The following is a 16,459-nucleotide window of genomic DNA, read 5'->3' on the forward strand; positions in this document are numbered from 1 at the left end:
GTACGTACTTCTGGCTAATAATATACCAATCTGATGGGGCCTATTCGTGAAGATCTCAAAATGGCCATATACGATATTCAAGGAGAGTAGTGGTGTTTTCAGTTCTAATCAACAAGAAGTAAGCACACGACCTCTTGTCTCTCCCACTGAACGCAACTACAAACCCTGCGGAGATGCATGGAGCAGCTAACTGAAGACTGGTGAAAAGCAAATGACGGCAGGTAGACTGGGGAAAGAAACCAGAGTATGAAGTGCCACTGAGCCAGTGATGACCTTCCTGTTTTTTCTCCCCTCTCATATTTCCCAGTCTGGAATTAAAGACAGCTCAAAACCTGGAACTGTACGCCAAGTATAGATGGAGAACTCCAAGAAAAGCCCCGTGTTTCTGGTTCACGGGGTAGGAAATGAAAAACCTATAGGGAGAGGTCAGAGAGGGTAAGAGAAGTATCTTGCATCACTTCACCTCCTCCTCCCACCACCCCAATCTCTCCCATCCCAGTCAACCCGGCAATTTCATAATGGCAGGTGCCTACAACTCCAGCAAAAGAAAGCCCTTCGCTCTGGTCAGTGAAACTATGGTCCCAACAGCATGGGCCAATACTTGCTGATTTTTTTCTCTCTTTATCCCCTTACCACTGGCCCCTGGAGGCAGATGCTATATAAGGAAGTACATGGCAGTGCAGAGAAATGAAAGCCTTGTATTTCTAGTCAGAGGAGCCCTGGGAGTCAAAAAACAAACAAACAAACAAACAAACAAAAAAACACACACAAAACAAAAAACAAAACAAAACAAAACAAAAAACCATCAGGGAGATCTTGGAGTGGAGAAGGCCTCAAAAAGACTATCTCTTAAAGTTGTATATGATCTCCTGAGTTTATCCCTGAGCTGGGTATGCATAGATTTGACCTTATGAAGCATATTGACAATGGAGAGAACTCAGTTAGGGGATTGTCCACCACCCAGGATCCAGAGAAGCTGATGGATCTTGTATATGTGGGATAAATCTAAATAACATTGCAAAGAATTTGAAAATTGAACTGACACTGGGACCACAACTCAGAGGCACCCTATCAGGATTTGTGGCCTGAACCTAACTGGGTCAATTACCTGCTAAAATAGCAACAACCACAATAACAAATCAACATTCCCCATAAGAATTAACACCCAGAGTCTCATAATATGATTGTATCATTTCTAGGATACAATCCAAAATTTTTCAATATATGATGATCCAGAAAAATCTCAAAAACTCCCAAGGGGAAAGACAGCCAGTGATGCAACTTCTGAGATGACACGTGTTGGAATTACCAGATAAGAAATTTCTAGCAGCAACTATAAGCATGCTCCAAGAAGTAATGGCACATACTCTTGAAATGCAAGGTCAGATAGAGACTATCGGCTGAGAAACAGAGGATATGGAAAGAAAAAAAAAAATTGAAAATTTTACAACAGAAAAATTCAATGACCAAAATGAAAGTTAACTGCATGGGCTCAAGAACAGCATGGAGATAAGAGAGGAAAAAAATCAGTGAGCTTGAATATAAATGAATAGATATTATGCAATAGGAACAATGGAAAGAACAAAAAGGAAAGAAAAAATTAACTGAGGCTCAGATATTGAGATACTACATAAATATTTAAAACATGTCACCAGAGTTTAGAGGGAAAGGAGAAAGACTGTGGTGCTTAAAGCAATATTTGAAGAAATAATGGCTGAAATTTTCTCAATATGGCAAAAGACATAAACCTACAGATTCATGAAGTTCAGAGAAACTAAAACAGAATAAGCTCAAAGAAATCCATGCCCGACTCATCAAAATCAAAGTAATGAAAAGTAAAGACAAAGAAAAAAATTCTTGAAAGCACCTTCGGAAAAATGATGCATTATGTATTGCAGAGCAATGATTCAAATGTGGACTTCTCAGAAACCATATTATGTAAAAAACACTATGAGAGGTATGAAGAGGAATTACGGATTAAATCATAAAAGAAGAGCTGGACATATACATGCATTGCTGAAATACAATGCTGTGCACTGGGATGGGGTTAATATCAACAGAGAGTCACAGAAGTGCAAAGGATCAGGCAGTTATTTCAGACAGATGAGGAGTTAAAAAGACTTTGTGAAGAAATTGTTGCTAAGCTTGGCACTGAAGGAAGGGATGTTATTTTATATTTGGTATATATGAATTTATATTCTATTGCCTTCCCGAAAGATTTTGAAGTAACTTATACATATATCCCAACAGCACAGGATAATTAATTCAGGCAAAATAATACACCATAGGTAAGAGTAAATGAAAGAAATGCAAACCATGGGTCCTAGAGAATTGCAGGAAGAAACCACAGATTTGCTGGGCGCCTTACTGAAGGAAAGAAGAATGTGTCCATCTCTAAACCACAAAACAGGAGATGAAGACTTTAGGTGGATAATAAAGCGGTAGAAAGCCTTTGGAGAGTGGTCCCTATGAAGCCTGATTGGCTGATGGAAGCCTTGGGAGAATGATTTAATTCCATGACAAGGATACTGAACACTATGCGGTGTGAAATGAGGAGGCAATGAACTTTGAGATCAGGGCGTTAGATTTTCACAGTTGTGCTGTTCAGAGTAATTCTGGCAATGTGATAGGTGGCTTTGGCTATACTGGGAAGCAAAAAATAATATATTAAATAAAGAGAAAATGTAAATAAGATGAAAAGAACTGAATTATGTTATAAATGATAGAGTTGTAACTGATTACTAACACAAATGATGGAGTGAGGCAGCAAAGCACCATAATTAAGGGAAAAGCCATTAGGGCCCACTGATTATCTCTAACTGTGTGGCCTTGGGCAAGTTGTTTGGCTTAGCTGTTTCAGGGATTTTTTTCTTTTAATTTATGATATGGGAGTTATAATAACTTTACTGACTTCTTAGCGTTGTTTTGAGGATTAAATAAATAATAAATATGAATACACAGAACAGAAACTGGTACATGGTAAATGATGTTAAATATTGTTAAGCATTACTACCATGGTTTATTCCAAACATCTCCACAGCATCTAAACGTTTTTTTTGAAAATTCAATTAGCCTTCACCTACTTATCACTGAATTCCTGGAATTGTAAAATCTTGCATTTGTAAAATTTTCATATTCTATGTTAATGTCCTGAGATTAATTTGTATTTTAGCAAATGATTTAAGGTTAAATCTTTAAAATTATGATTATTTTAAATAATTACAACAAACACATAAATAAAAATTTAATAGGTCCTGAAATTCTGTTCCTCTCTTTAAAGAGTTTGCATGTTAAAGCTGTGCTGAATATATTCTCTTTGTAAAAACAAGTGTCAAAATGAAGATAAACTCCAAGTAACTGCAGTGTCTAGGGCCATGGGAAAAAGATCCAGCCTTCCTAAGAGAGGGTTCAAGCAAAGGCTAGGCAACTAGACAATGTCTGAATCAACTAGATGCTAGAGTCAGAGAAGGAAAGTGGTATGCAAATCAGAAAACAGCATCTTTTAGAGTGGTCCACACAGTGGAAATGGGGACTGAAGGAGGCAGTTGCTCTTAATGACCAAGTATCTGTCCCAAGAATACTAGGGATCACACTTAAAGCAGCAAGACTACCAGGCTTGCCAGGGATCGGCTGATGACCAGGTCAGGGCTGAGTTGAGTGTTGAAGGTATGTTACACTAGAAGCTGAGAATGGGCAAGCGGGTCAGAGTCCTGAGAAGTAGTATATCAAGGAAGGTATTTAAATAGGCAAAGGGAGACCAAAACACATGTAAATGCCTTCCAGAAGTTGCCTTGACTTCAGCTATCACTTTCACACTTTACCTGTGGTCATTTCACCATTTAGCTAATGATCTGTTCATGACTTCCCTCCCATTCTCTACCACATGGAAGAAAGTTTCAGGACTCCTTTCTGACTTAATCACAGACAAAGCACCCAGAGTGATACTGCATTACAACCTCTTTGGCATTACTTTTCATGAAAGTAACACAAGTAATAACTAGTACATGATTATTAATATTGAAATGTATTAACAGAATGCAGACTACACAATGTGCAAAATGAATACATAATTGATAATGCAGAGGGAAATGGCCCAAGAAGTTAAATCGTTCTATATCAGGAAACAGAGAGTTTAAATCTTTTTTTTTTTTCCTTATTTTTTTAAGCTCTTTATTGGAATATAATTGCTTTACACACTTGTACCAGCTTTTGAGGTACACCAAAGTGAATCAGCTGTATTTATACATATATCCCCCATATCCCCTCCCTCCCACGACTCCCTCCCATCCTTCCAGTCCTGGCCCTCTAAGGCATCACCCATCATTGAGTTTATCTCCCTTTGTTAAGATTAAATCTTTTAAGGCTGAGAAAGTATTTCTTTTCTGATACATTCCAAATTCTTTGCTTTGAGAATGTAATGAATAAAGATAACTCAAAATAACTTTTACATGTATGTATATATGAAAAATATGTGAATGAATTGCTAGCCAACCTACATTATGTTCAGTGAAAGATTTAGTAGAAAGCATTTTAAAAAATTGCTATACTACCACAAGAATTATTTAAGAAATTCACAAATTCAAAATGCACATGGTGTTGGCAGCCTAATAATGTGTGAGGCACAGCGCTATGCACTGGAGATACAGGTGACCAAAATCATAGTGCCTGACCTCAATCAGCTTATGTCCACTGAGAAGCTAGTCAGAAAACCTGGTAATTTCAATTCGACTGTGAAGCACTGGGGCTGAACTGAACTTTTAGACTAGTTGGGGTCGGGGATGGGAATGGAGTGAAGGGAGGGATGATATTCAAAAAAGGCTTTATAGAGGAGTGGCAGCATGAAATGAGTCTCAAAAGATGAGCTGTGTAACTCAACTAAAGAAGGAGAAAGGTTTATTTGGGCAACAGGAAAGCATATGAAAATCTGAAAAAGAAGTAAGTGATGACAGCAGTGAAATAGGAAGCCTGACTCAAATTATATTTTCTCAGGTAGAAAGTAATTAAATGTTTTAATCAGAAGAGTGTCATGGTGAGATAAGTATTTTATAGTGATCATTTTGGTAGAAAAGTGAAGGATGGATCTAAATAGAAAAAAAATGGGGATGGGCAAAGATTGATGTGGCTGTTGCTGAGAGTGAGACAAAAATGAAATGGGCCAAATGTAGGACAATGCTGGTAGAGATTAAAAGAAAAGAGTTCAGAAATACGACATATTATCAAGTGGGCACAGTTACTGGATTTTAGGGTATGGAGAGAAGCATAGGATGACTCAGATTTCTAGCTTAGGAAACAGTGGGCTCCACTAACTTAATATGGTAAAGGGAGGGGCAGGAATTTTGGAATGTAAGAAGTCATTATTTCGTGGGTAGAGAGGAGATGGAAGGAGGTGTGTGAGTCGTCCATTTTGGTTACACTGAATTTGAGGCTTAGTGTGGTCACTCCTCACTTAATGAAACTTTACTAGGCACCCATCACTTGCAACAAGTTGAGGTGGAAGGGCTGGGTGTGCAGTTACAAAAAGAAATCTGATCTAGTGTATGACCACCCATATATTACTACTCTTCGTTTTTGCCTCCCTAAGCTGCTCCTTTTTTTCTTCCCACAATGGGAACATATTGACAACAGAATCAGTATGTTCGAAGTGATCAGGAGGAAGGATTGGGGAGGAAGACAGAAAGGGAAAAATAGTTAGGCTTTAGAGTCCACCCGAAAGAAAGGCTCTTCGTGAACTGTTTCAATATAATATCTCCTAGAATTAATTGTGTCCTGTTTGCTATGCTTATTAACATAATTGTTAAATGATTAAAATCCATTCTCTGTTAACTCAGTGACTATTATAAAACTGTGAATACAGGAGTTCACGTATTTCTGTTGACTACTTTGTACTGAGACAATTTACAAGGTCATAAAAATAATTACAAAACATACATTTGAAGAGACAGTTTTAAATTCTTTGGTTTTTGTTTTTCCTGATATTTGAAATTCAGGATTAGCGAAATTTGTAAGTAAATATTACCTTAATTTTTTTCAATTACTTTTTTTATTGTGGTAAAATATATGTAACATAGAATTTATCATCTTAACCATTTGTAAGTATACAGTTCAATGGCATAAGCACATTCACACTGTTGTGCAACCATCAACACAAGCATCTTCAGAATTTATATTATTCTGATTTTTAAAACTATTAATTGATATAAGAATCAAGGCCTACTTATTACCAGCTTTTCTATTTTACATATTCCACTTAAAGAAAAGCAGAACTTATGCTGTGCTCTAAAATTATATCTAGAACAATTCCTTCATAAATTCAGTATTGGCTTATGGATTTTTAAATTCAGCAAAGAATTTTAACATTCTACCATTTTTATGTTCTGTAAGAGAAACATTGTTATTCAATTGAAGCAAAGAACACTCTTAAGTTCAACCACACCAATGCCATGAATACTAAATATTCTCTTCAGTTAAAGTGAAATTTAAAGTTCAGCTCTCCATGTGGTTCTAGAAAAAGTAGAGTATGCCAGAATGTGAAATAACAATAATGAGCTTTAGTCTAGTACAGTTCTTGGCCCAGGGTGTAGACTGCAATAAATGTTTTAAATGAATAAGAGAGTTGACACGAAGAGAAAACTAAATAGACATTATACAAAAGTTATTACTAGTTTCACAATTGTTTAGATCAGGATCATTAATGTGAAATGAATATCCTGTTACTCACTGAGAGAAAAGTTAACAAAAGAGTCGTTAGAAGAGCCTGTGTGAAATAAGCTAAAAGTATTATAAAACACTAATTAGATGTTAATAGATACAGACTTTTTAAAGCTGGAGAGAGGCAGTAAGTGATTTGCCTAAGGTCATACTCTGGAGTGGCGAGTCACAGGGATGGCCCGGGGCCTTCTCAGGTGCAGATCCTGGGTGGCAAGTAGCCATGAAGAGTGCAGGTGGTGGAGCCAGGCCACCTGCCTTTCAAGTTTGACTCTGCCACTTACTCTCTGTGTGGAATCAGGCAAACTACTTAACGTTTGTCTGCCTCAGTTGCTTTATCCACAAAATGAAGCTTATTATAGGGTTTCTATGAGAATTAACGGTGTCAATACAGGTCAAGTGTCTCAAACTATGTGGCACAAACTAAAAGCTTAATAAATGTTCGCTATTATTGTTACCATTAATCCTTTTAGATTTAAAACATGGCACAGGGACTAAATTTCCCTTCTTCGTGAGAAGAGCCCCAAAGAAATGCAGAGTACTTATGGAAGGTATTTGGTTTCCTTGTTTCTCATTTATTCTTTTGTGACCCAGGCTGAAGAAAAGCGACCTCTCATTAGGACAAGAGAACACTGCTCCTACCACTGCCACCACCCTCCTGCCTCATGACCGCAATCACCACCACCACTGCGACTACCACCAGCACCATCACTGACAGCACCTCCACCAGTTCACCATGACCACCATCACCGCCATCACCACTACCATCACCATCATCAAAGCTACCATCACCAGGCTTCACCAATTTTTCCACCATCACCGTCAGGACCATGTTAACCCCCACCACCATTATCCTAAGCTTTACCATCAGCACATCACCGCCACCACTAGCAACAACAACAAGACCCGGGACTTCCTTAGTAGTGCAGTGGTTAAGACTCCGAGATCCCAATGCAGGGGGCCTGGGTTCGATCCCTGGTCAGAGAACTAGAACCCACATGCATGCCGCAACCTAGGAGCCCATGAGACACAACTAAGGACCTGACCTGCTGCAACCAAGACCTGGTTCAACCAAATAAATAAATGAATAAATAAATAAATATTTTAAAAACCCCAATAACAAGACCTTTAATATCCATGTGTGTAAATTTGAACTCAGAAACATCACTGGGAGAGTGAAGAATAACAAACAAGATGTAAATATATACATGCTAGTAAAAGGAGGAACAGGAATTTTTTTAAAGGATATGTGGAACCAAGTACAGAGATAGCAGAAGGCATGGAAGTAGCCCCTCTAGAAAGCTTTTTTGACAAGTTTGTCTTACATTATTATTATATAATTAATGGATTTCACAAACTTGGGGTTCAATTAGCTAAGAGGAATACACCAGGAGTAAACAAAAAGTCATATTTATGTGCTGTATACAAAGAACGGGCCAAACGCTTCAGCATAAAACCAATGGAAAGGGGAAAATTAAAACTCCCCTCTTAAATGCTGAGCTGTGCTCTTTGGAATCAGTAGCCAACTAGTAGTTAAGAGCATGGGCTGAAATCAAAGAATCCTGGGTTTGAGTTCCGTATGTGCTACATATCTGATCTTAAGTGATCTGACCTTCTAATGACTCAGTTTTCTCTATCTGGAAAGTGGTGATATCCATTATTTAGAGTTTGTGTGAATATTTAATAAATACTAATATGTCAATTATTTCTCAAACAAAAAAACCCCCCCAAAAACCCAACACAATACTCAACTGTAACCATGTAACGCCAGCACACAGCACAGTGCTTATGTTAATCTAAGATTAAGACCTACCTTGTCACTCCCTAACCATTTTCCCTCCCAGTCTTAACAGAGTAAATGGTACCCTCATTTGCAGATGACAGGTACCGTCAATTCATCTCTTTCCCTCATTCCTGTCCCTTATCCCACGGGAACTCATCAACAAATTCTCCCTCTTTCACCTCCAGAATGTAGCTCAAATCCATCCACTTCCTGGCCACTACCGCTGCCCAAGCCCAGACCACTCTGATAAACTCTGTCTCCCAGCCGCTACTCAGTACAATCCACTCTCCACATAGCAGCTAAGGTGAACTCTAAACATGTGAATCAGATGATGCTTAAAGCCTTCAGTAGCTTCCTACTGCACTTAGAATCAGATGTTAATTCTTTACCATCATTTTTTTTTTTTTTTACTTGACCTGTCCCCTGCCCATTTTTTCTACTTTACATCTTACCACTCTCACCCTGCCTCTCAAAACTTTGGTCACACCGTCCTCCTTACTGTTTAACACACTGAGCTTTTGACCCTTCTTTCAAAAAGGCCTCCCAGACACACTTATCTAAAGCAGTATTCTTTACACCCCACCAGTTCCTCTTCATCATTTTTCATAACTCTTATAATCAAAAGTTATATTTATTATGCATCTGTTTCTCTATATTTATTAATTTAATTTAACCTCCTGTTATTAGAATGTAAGTTCCATGAGGACAATTATATTACTGAATACATTCTATTCCATGTTCTATTATTCCAGTGTTTTACTATTCATCATGAGGTACGTTACTGATCAAGTTTCTAATCTTAGTGTCAAGAGCAGTGCCTAGCATATTATTGAAGTCTAATAAAATATTCGCTATACAAATAAAATTTAGGGAGATCTAAATGTCTGAATTAAGTAACATCTCATTATGGAGAGGACAACTATAATAGGAGTTTTTCCATAGTGAAGGAAGTCCTCAAATTCCCAAATGGAGGCAAAAGAACAGATGGGTAATAAATTCAGGGAGAATTACATCTGAAGATCCCATAAATATTTTTCTTACAAGGTATTCTGAAATAAGTACAAGAAAGGTTAAGAGAAACTTTATCAGGTTCAGAAATTAAGTATGAGAAATTACTATAAGAAAGGTGAAGAGAAATTTTGTTTAGTTCCATAGTTTATAATTGACCTATGGTATCTAAAGATTATACTTTGGCTAACACAAACATTCAAATGCTAAATCATTGCCAAGAGCATACAAAGCCTAAAATTTGAATGCAATGGCCCTGTCACATAAATAAGAGGAAAAAAAGGTACTTGGTGATAGGTCCAAAGCTTAGGTGATTATTTACTTATAGGAGTATGTGATTAGTTATGGGAATATATAATATCTGAGAAGCAAAAACGAAAGTGGCATAACATTGTAATTACTCTGTACTCACTGTGCATGGGGTCTGCATCCATGGCTCCCCATCGATCTGCATTGGCAGAGACTTGCTAGTCCTGGGGAAAAAATTTCATTTTAAGTTTAACACGGAAATATGTTATACAACAGACTATATACCCCATATAAAATGATGAGACTAGGGAATGCAAATATGGTAATAGCTAGGCTCTGCTCTCAAGTTCTCTCTTCTGAAAGGACCTTCAACTCTTGACTATTAATAAATACCCTGAAAGGTGTCTTAGAGGAATGTTAAGAACTTCCTGGTAAATGTGGTGATATAAACAAAAATTCTGGTTGCCAAAGACAAATGTAGGGTTTATGCTTAATTCCACAATCAAAATTCCTACAGCCAAAAGGGCCTCCTTGTTTTCATGCAAACCCGCATTGCAAACCTGGAGAGAAAGTGTTTGACATCTTATATTTTCCGATATCAACACTTTCATATACACAACACCTATTTATATCTGTGCTATAATCTGTAGTTTCACCTTAGGGTAAAATTAGACCTTTTTTCTACAGGTGAAATTTTGGAAAAAAAAAGCTTTTTTTAAAGATGTTTATGTAACATACATATAAAATCTTACTTTATGTAATAATTCATTATTTAATTTATGGAAGCAATGGTGGACTTTAGTCTATGAAAGAATGTAAGTTAATGGTGCCTCAATAGTGTTTTCATTGGGTAATTTGCCCAGTAGATACTTCGATGCTTCAGTAAATTAAACTCAGCATGAACCAGATTAGAGGGAGTAGAATTTGTATGTTAGAATTATATCCATAGTCTCAACAGAAGAGAATCAAATTCCAACGAACATGGTAAGTAATAGTGAGCCAAAATTTTGTAAATTCTGTCATTTTTCATTATTTTGAACTAAATCAGTATTAATCATTGATAACTTGAGGAACAGATAAACATTGTTATCAGAGTCTCGTATAACTTTAATTTGTAGTTATGCCATGTCAACCTCCTTTCTCAACTATAGACAAAGAGCTACCTGATGACCACAGAGGAGCACTGCGCCAGCCGCCGCCCAGCACTTTTCAGTCCTGTATATATTTGCCCCATCTCCATGGCTCCTTCCAAGCCAACCACCTCCAGCAGCTGATCACTCAGATCTGAAAGAAAACAGGAGCCTTGTAAATTACGGGCATATGCATATGTGCACAATTTCATGTCATGAGATATTATGGAAATGAAAAATGAAAGCTACTTCACGGAGAAAGCGTCTCTGTCTCGGATACTCTACTAAAAGTAATGAAAAGATGGCCTACTTTTGAAACTCTCCATTTAACTAAACCCTGAGGTGCTGTGGGAAAAGATGTGCTGTCAGCTTATTCTAAAACAAATTGGGAAGAATGGATTCTGAGCCAAATAATGCCAAAAAAGATACCAGTAGTTTTTAACATCAACAAACTTCATGTTATTCCACATGTATATATGGAACATCATACATCCCACATCAGACATCTGGCAGCAGATACACGTTTCAATACTATAAATAAAGTATGAGGATATGCTGTCAAACAGGATTTTGTTAAATTACTCAAATAAAAGACCTCAGAGATCATGGAATTAAAGTTTCTCATTTTAACGATAAGAAGACTTGAGTCCCTAAATCATTGAGTGACTCATCCACAGTCATAGGTAAACTTGAGCAGAAGTTCCAGTTTTTCTTGAACTTGAAAAAAGAAATGTTTTTCTGATGATAAGGAATATGCTACCAAATTCTACTTGGGAGTAGGTTAGATAATTAGCACAGTACAATTATTATTTTGTCATTTACCAGAGGAGAGTAAAAAGAGGCTAGTATTGCCTGTCTAGTGTTTCCTAAGTGCCTGTCACTGGAATAATCACTCTCTATATACCACCTTACTTGCTCCCCCCTGCAAACCAGTTTAAGACAAATATGATTATTAGAATTTACAGATGGAGGAGCTGAAAATTAGAGAAGTTAACCAAATGTATTCATATTAACATACATAAGAAGTAACGGAGCCAAAATTTGAATCTAACCACTCTGAGGCATAACCACAATGCTGTATTTGATAAATCAGCCATACCAAAGAGAGATACTTGCAAAACTTATAGGAGTATTTCTTATTTAGGGAGTGAGAGTGGTCTGCTGCAAGGTCCCTTTCCACCTGAAGACTTTCCCTCAGCGGGAAAGCAGAGGATGTAACCATATCAGTAAAATCCTACAGAGCCCAGTCTTGGCACACAGCCCCTCTGCTTACTTATTTGGCTCAGGAAGCCTGAACCCTTGAGTGGAAGATGAAATTCTAGGTGCACATATATGGTCCTTTTCTATACTGATATTTTCATGTAATCCCATGTATTTTCAAATGTAAATAAATTGTTTAATATTGTTTTAGTAGCAAAACAAGCTGGGGTGGCACAGCATGGTATAGGGTAGGGCATGATGATTATACGAGATAAGCATGTAATAGCTAGTCTTAGCTGAGGATGGACTTGAAGAAAAACCAGCATATGTGTGTTGTATGCACTCCATTTTGTATGGAAAGCCCTCATTCCCCACTACTGAATCCATTTTAGCATGAAGTTCAGAGATATAAATAATATATTTTCAGTGTTATTCAAGCATGTGGTGAATAGCATTTTGAAACCTCAAAGTTTGTTAGGTCCATGATCTTTGGCAAATTTTATATAGGTCCTGAAAACAGAAAGTGTGACCAATCCACTGTATTTTTTTTGAAGTGAACTGATTTGAAAAAACCATTTTTTTAAAAGCTTTAAGCTCTAGCTGCAGCAGAGATTTCTTTACATAGACACAACCATCCAGCTACCAAATCAAATGTTAACAAGTCATAGTAACTTAGAGCATTCACCTTGCTGCTCTAAACCCTATTTAGACTTATTTCTCATGAAACTTATTCTGTGTTTCTAGTTTAAATTTATGTTGCCAAGAACAGATGGACAAGGAATGGAAACATATTCTTTCAGCTGTAGCCGGCACTAAAATGTGCTTGGCTCTATAGCCTGGGTGTTAATATACGCATTTCTTAGATATATGTCAACCAGAAAACTGCACTGTGGCAAGCACTAAAACCCCAGATGTGTGTCTGGTGATATTTATAAAACAACAACCACCACCACCACCACCACAGAACTGAAGTTCCTATTTAGTATTATATATTTCCCACTGCTTGATTCTTAAATAGGTGAAATTTTATGCTGATTTCTGTAATGATCTGGTTGATGGAAACTCTTCTACAAGAAATGAAATACTTTCTCACAACAGAGTTAATCTGTGAGCCCTAACTTTTCCATGAATCACAGGGATTGTCTACACCCACACCATATTGCTACTGTCTACCACCCTCCTTCTGATTTTTTTTCTCTCTTTTAATTTGTCTTTGTTTTTCTCCCTGCAAAAATGCCCTGAAAATCAATTCTACCATTAATAATTGGTAATGAAGACATTTCTTATAGATTTAGAAGACCTAGGCTTTCAAACTTTCTTGTTCTTGCTAACACAAAGAACTGTTTAGAAATAGTGGTATATTTACTAGCTCTGATCAAAGTAAATAAATACCATATTCCTTCTAGTTAAGTGTTCAGGAAAAAAAAGAAAACGAAAATAATTAATTTGTGCTGCATAAATTTGCTCCTGTAAGACTTCAACTTTTTTTTATACAGAAGCCTGCAATGTCTGTGTACAATTGCTGCCTCTTACATACTGTCTTTGAGGGTAGGGTCCTGATTGAATTCAGACAAAGATAATTTCTATATAATTTTGAATTCTGTTTCTACATATGGTATCATCTAGACACATCAAAGACTTCCTCACTTCACATTTTAGCTAAAATTTATTTTAAGTGCAGGTCCCCTTGGGATGTCACAACCAACCAGATTCACCTCCTTAATTGGTCTGCTACTGGCAATTGCTTTCATACTTAAAAGTAGGAGTAGTGAACTACAGCCCACGAACCGAATCCCACCCCCTGCCTGTTTTTGGATGGCTTGCAAGTTAAGAATGGTTTTTACATGTTTACAAATGGAAAAAAAAATTAAAAATTATATATATTTGTGACATCTGAAGATATATTAAATTTGAATTTCAGCATTCATACATTAGTTTTTATTGGGACACAGCCACTCATTTGTTTAGGTATTGTCTATGTCTGCTTTCACGCTACGATGGCAGATGAGAGTGGCTGCAGCAGAAATCATATGGCCCAGAAAGCCTGCAATACTTATTATTTGGACCTTTAGAAAGAAAGTGCCAAACTCTGCTTAAGAGAAACATTAACTATTTCGGGCCACTGAGATTTTCACTTTAGTACTGCCACTATAAATCCTAATGGCATCACAGTGGCCTGAAAGACATAATATCCGAACACTCATTCCTCAGTGTGAGTACTGGTCCGTAAAAGAGCTGCTGTCAACCAGGGAATCTCACCACACTCACGCACTGTGAGGTTTCTTATAATCAGTTTGTTATCAATCATGAAATACCAAAGTTTCTAAATAACTCTACTACAAAAGAAACTAGAGCAGCTTAACATTCAACATTATGCTCAGTCATTGCATCTGGTTGGCTCTCTTGTGTGCAAAAGTAGAGTCACAGGTAGGAAGGCAGGAGTCAGGCCTGGAGATACAGGTGAGAGCTCCAGCTGTGGGAGTCATCTGCTGCGCACTGAGAGAGCCTGACCTCCTGATATTGGGAAGTGTGTCTATTCCCAGGAAGACAGTGCTTTTGATGAATGTAATGTTACGAGATATACTTCTGAAGGGGAAAAATAGTACGTTTCTGAAAGACTTAACATATCTTTCCAAATGGCTCCACTGGTATAACAGAGGCAAGAGAATCTGCCAAATTTGGTATTTTCATATTTAAAATAGAAAGTCTAGAAGAGGTACTTCAGAGGGAAGAAACTTCATGAAATAACCAAAACTGGCATATAGTAGAGCAAGATTCTTAACACAGGGGCAGTGACTCTGAATGCAGAAAAAATATAACTTTTTCACTACCATGTAATTGAAATTAAGCACTTCTTTCAATTATAAATTTAGTCAAAAAACCATAGTCATAGTAGAAATATCTCTGACTATGTCACTGACAGATATCACAGATATTTCCATGTTATATTACAGTTGTTGCAATATTTCAAAACTTTATACCAATTTTTACTTTGACATCTTAATAATTATTGAGTCCCTTCTAGAGTTCCAAAGGTAATTTATTAATATGGGAAGAGAATCTAAAAAAGAGTGGATATATGTATATGTATAACTGATTCAATGTGCTGTACACCACGGTAAATCAACTATAGTCCAATAAAAATTTTTAAAAAAGACATACATATACTACTAAATCGAAACCTTAGCAACATTTCAATATGATTGGTTTCCTTTGTAAGCCTACTTTTTTTTAAAAATTTTAAAACATTACTCTGAGAAGAGTCAGTAGATTTCACCAGACTGGCAAAGAGGACTATAGCACAAAAATGATAAGAAATCTTACTCCAGTGTTTAATTTGCCTTTGACTTTGTATATCTTTTCCTGAACATTGTTAGTGCTGCATTATTGTTACACAGGTAATCGGGGGCATGAATGTAAAATCTGAAAGTCAGGAGTACGTTATAGATCTGAGAACACAGGAGCAGCACAGCTAATAAATGGATAATATTTATTCATCGCTTAGTCTCTGCATTTTTGACAGTTACACCCTGATAATATGTCTCACTGTGTAATTGTTTCAGACTGCCATATGTAGGGAACAGAAGAGGATGCATTATAAATACAGACTGAATGTGGGTTGTAGCATTTTGGCATTTCATTGAATGTAGTGTGTACTGAAGGGAGAGGAATGGGGTGGGGGCAGGGCAGGGCATACTTCTTTGTGCATGGCATTCAGCAACATGCTGCAACACAGAGGGCAGCTATGTGCTGGGATACACTCACTGACTCAGCAAGGACATTGTGTCATCGCCTAAATTGCTAATTATATCACCACCTATTAAGTCCCTATTTGTCCAGGGTGAGGCCAGGCTAGCTACGGAGTTGTACCTTCTGATTGTGGGTAGATTGTATGCCTTCCAGTGACGCTTCTTTTATCTAGCAAACATTTGAAACATGCTTGAAGACCCAGCATAAAGTTTTAAAACGCCAAGGGATATATGAAATTCCTCCACCAAAGTGAATGCTTCAAGGATTCTTTTGTGATATGTCCGTCTCTTGCCCACTGATTCTTTTTTTTTCTTCTGCTGTGAGCGAGCTTTCTTTAGTTGCAGTGAGTGGGGACTACTCTTCTTTGTGGTGTGCGGGCTCCTCATTGCCGCGGCTTCTCTTGTTGAGGAGCACAGGCTCTAGGCATGCGCGCTTCAGTAGTTGCAGCACACAGGCTCAATAGCTCTGGTTCACAGGCTCTACAGCGCAGGCTCAGTAGTTGTGGCGCATGGGCTTAGCTGCTCCGCGGCATGTGGGATCTTCCTGGAGCAGTGATCAATCCCGTGGCCCCTGCATTGGCAGGCGGATTCTCAATCACTGCGCCACCTAGGAAGCCCTGCCCATTGATTCTTTT

General features: G+C 37.5%; 1 protein-coding gene across 7 annotated transcripts in view; it reads right to left on the bottom strand.

Moving 5' to 3' along the window:
- The window catches only part of DGKB (diacylglycerol kinase beta), a 623,008-nt gene that overhangs the window by 19,453 nt on the left and 587,096 nt on the right, over positions 1 to 16,459 (bottom strand). For all 7 annotated transcript variants that reach the window (XM_057731678.1, XM_057731674.1, XM_057731676.1 and 4 more), the window contains 2 exons: positions 10,909 to 11,029; positions 9,909 to 9,969 (listed from right to left, as the gene is read on the bottom strand). In XM_057731678.1, coding sequence (XP_057587661.1) covers positions 9,909 to 9,969; positions 10,909 to 11,029 — 182 coding nt within the window. The remainder of the gene's footprint in view (positions 1 to 9,908; positions 9,970 to 10,908; positions 11,030 to 16,459) is intronic.

The sequence above is a fragment of the Hippopotamus amphibius genome, chromosome 4 (genome assembly GCF_030028045.1).
Source record: "Hippopotamus amphibius kiboko isolate mHipAmp2 chromosome 4, mHipAmp2.hap2, whole genome shotgun sequence".
In the NCBI taxonomy this organism is placed as follows: Eukaryota; Metazoa; Chordata; class Mammalia; order Artiodactyla; family Hippopotamidae; genus Hippopotamus; species Hippopotamus amphibius.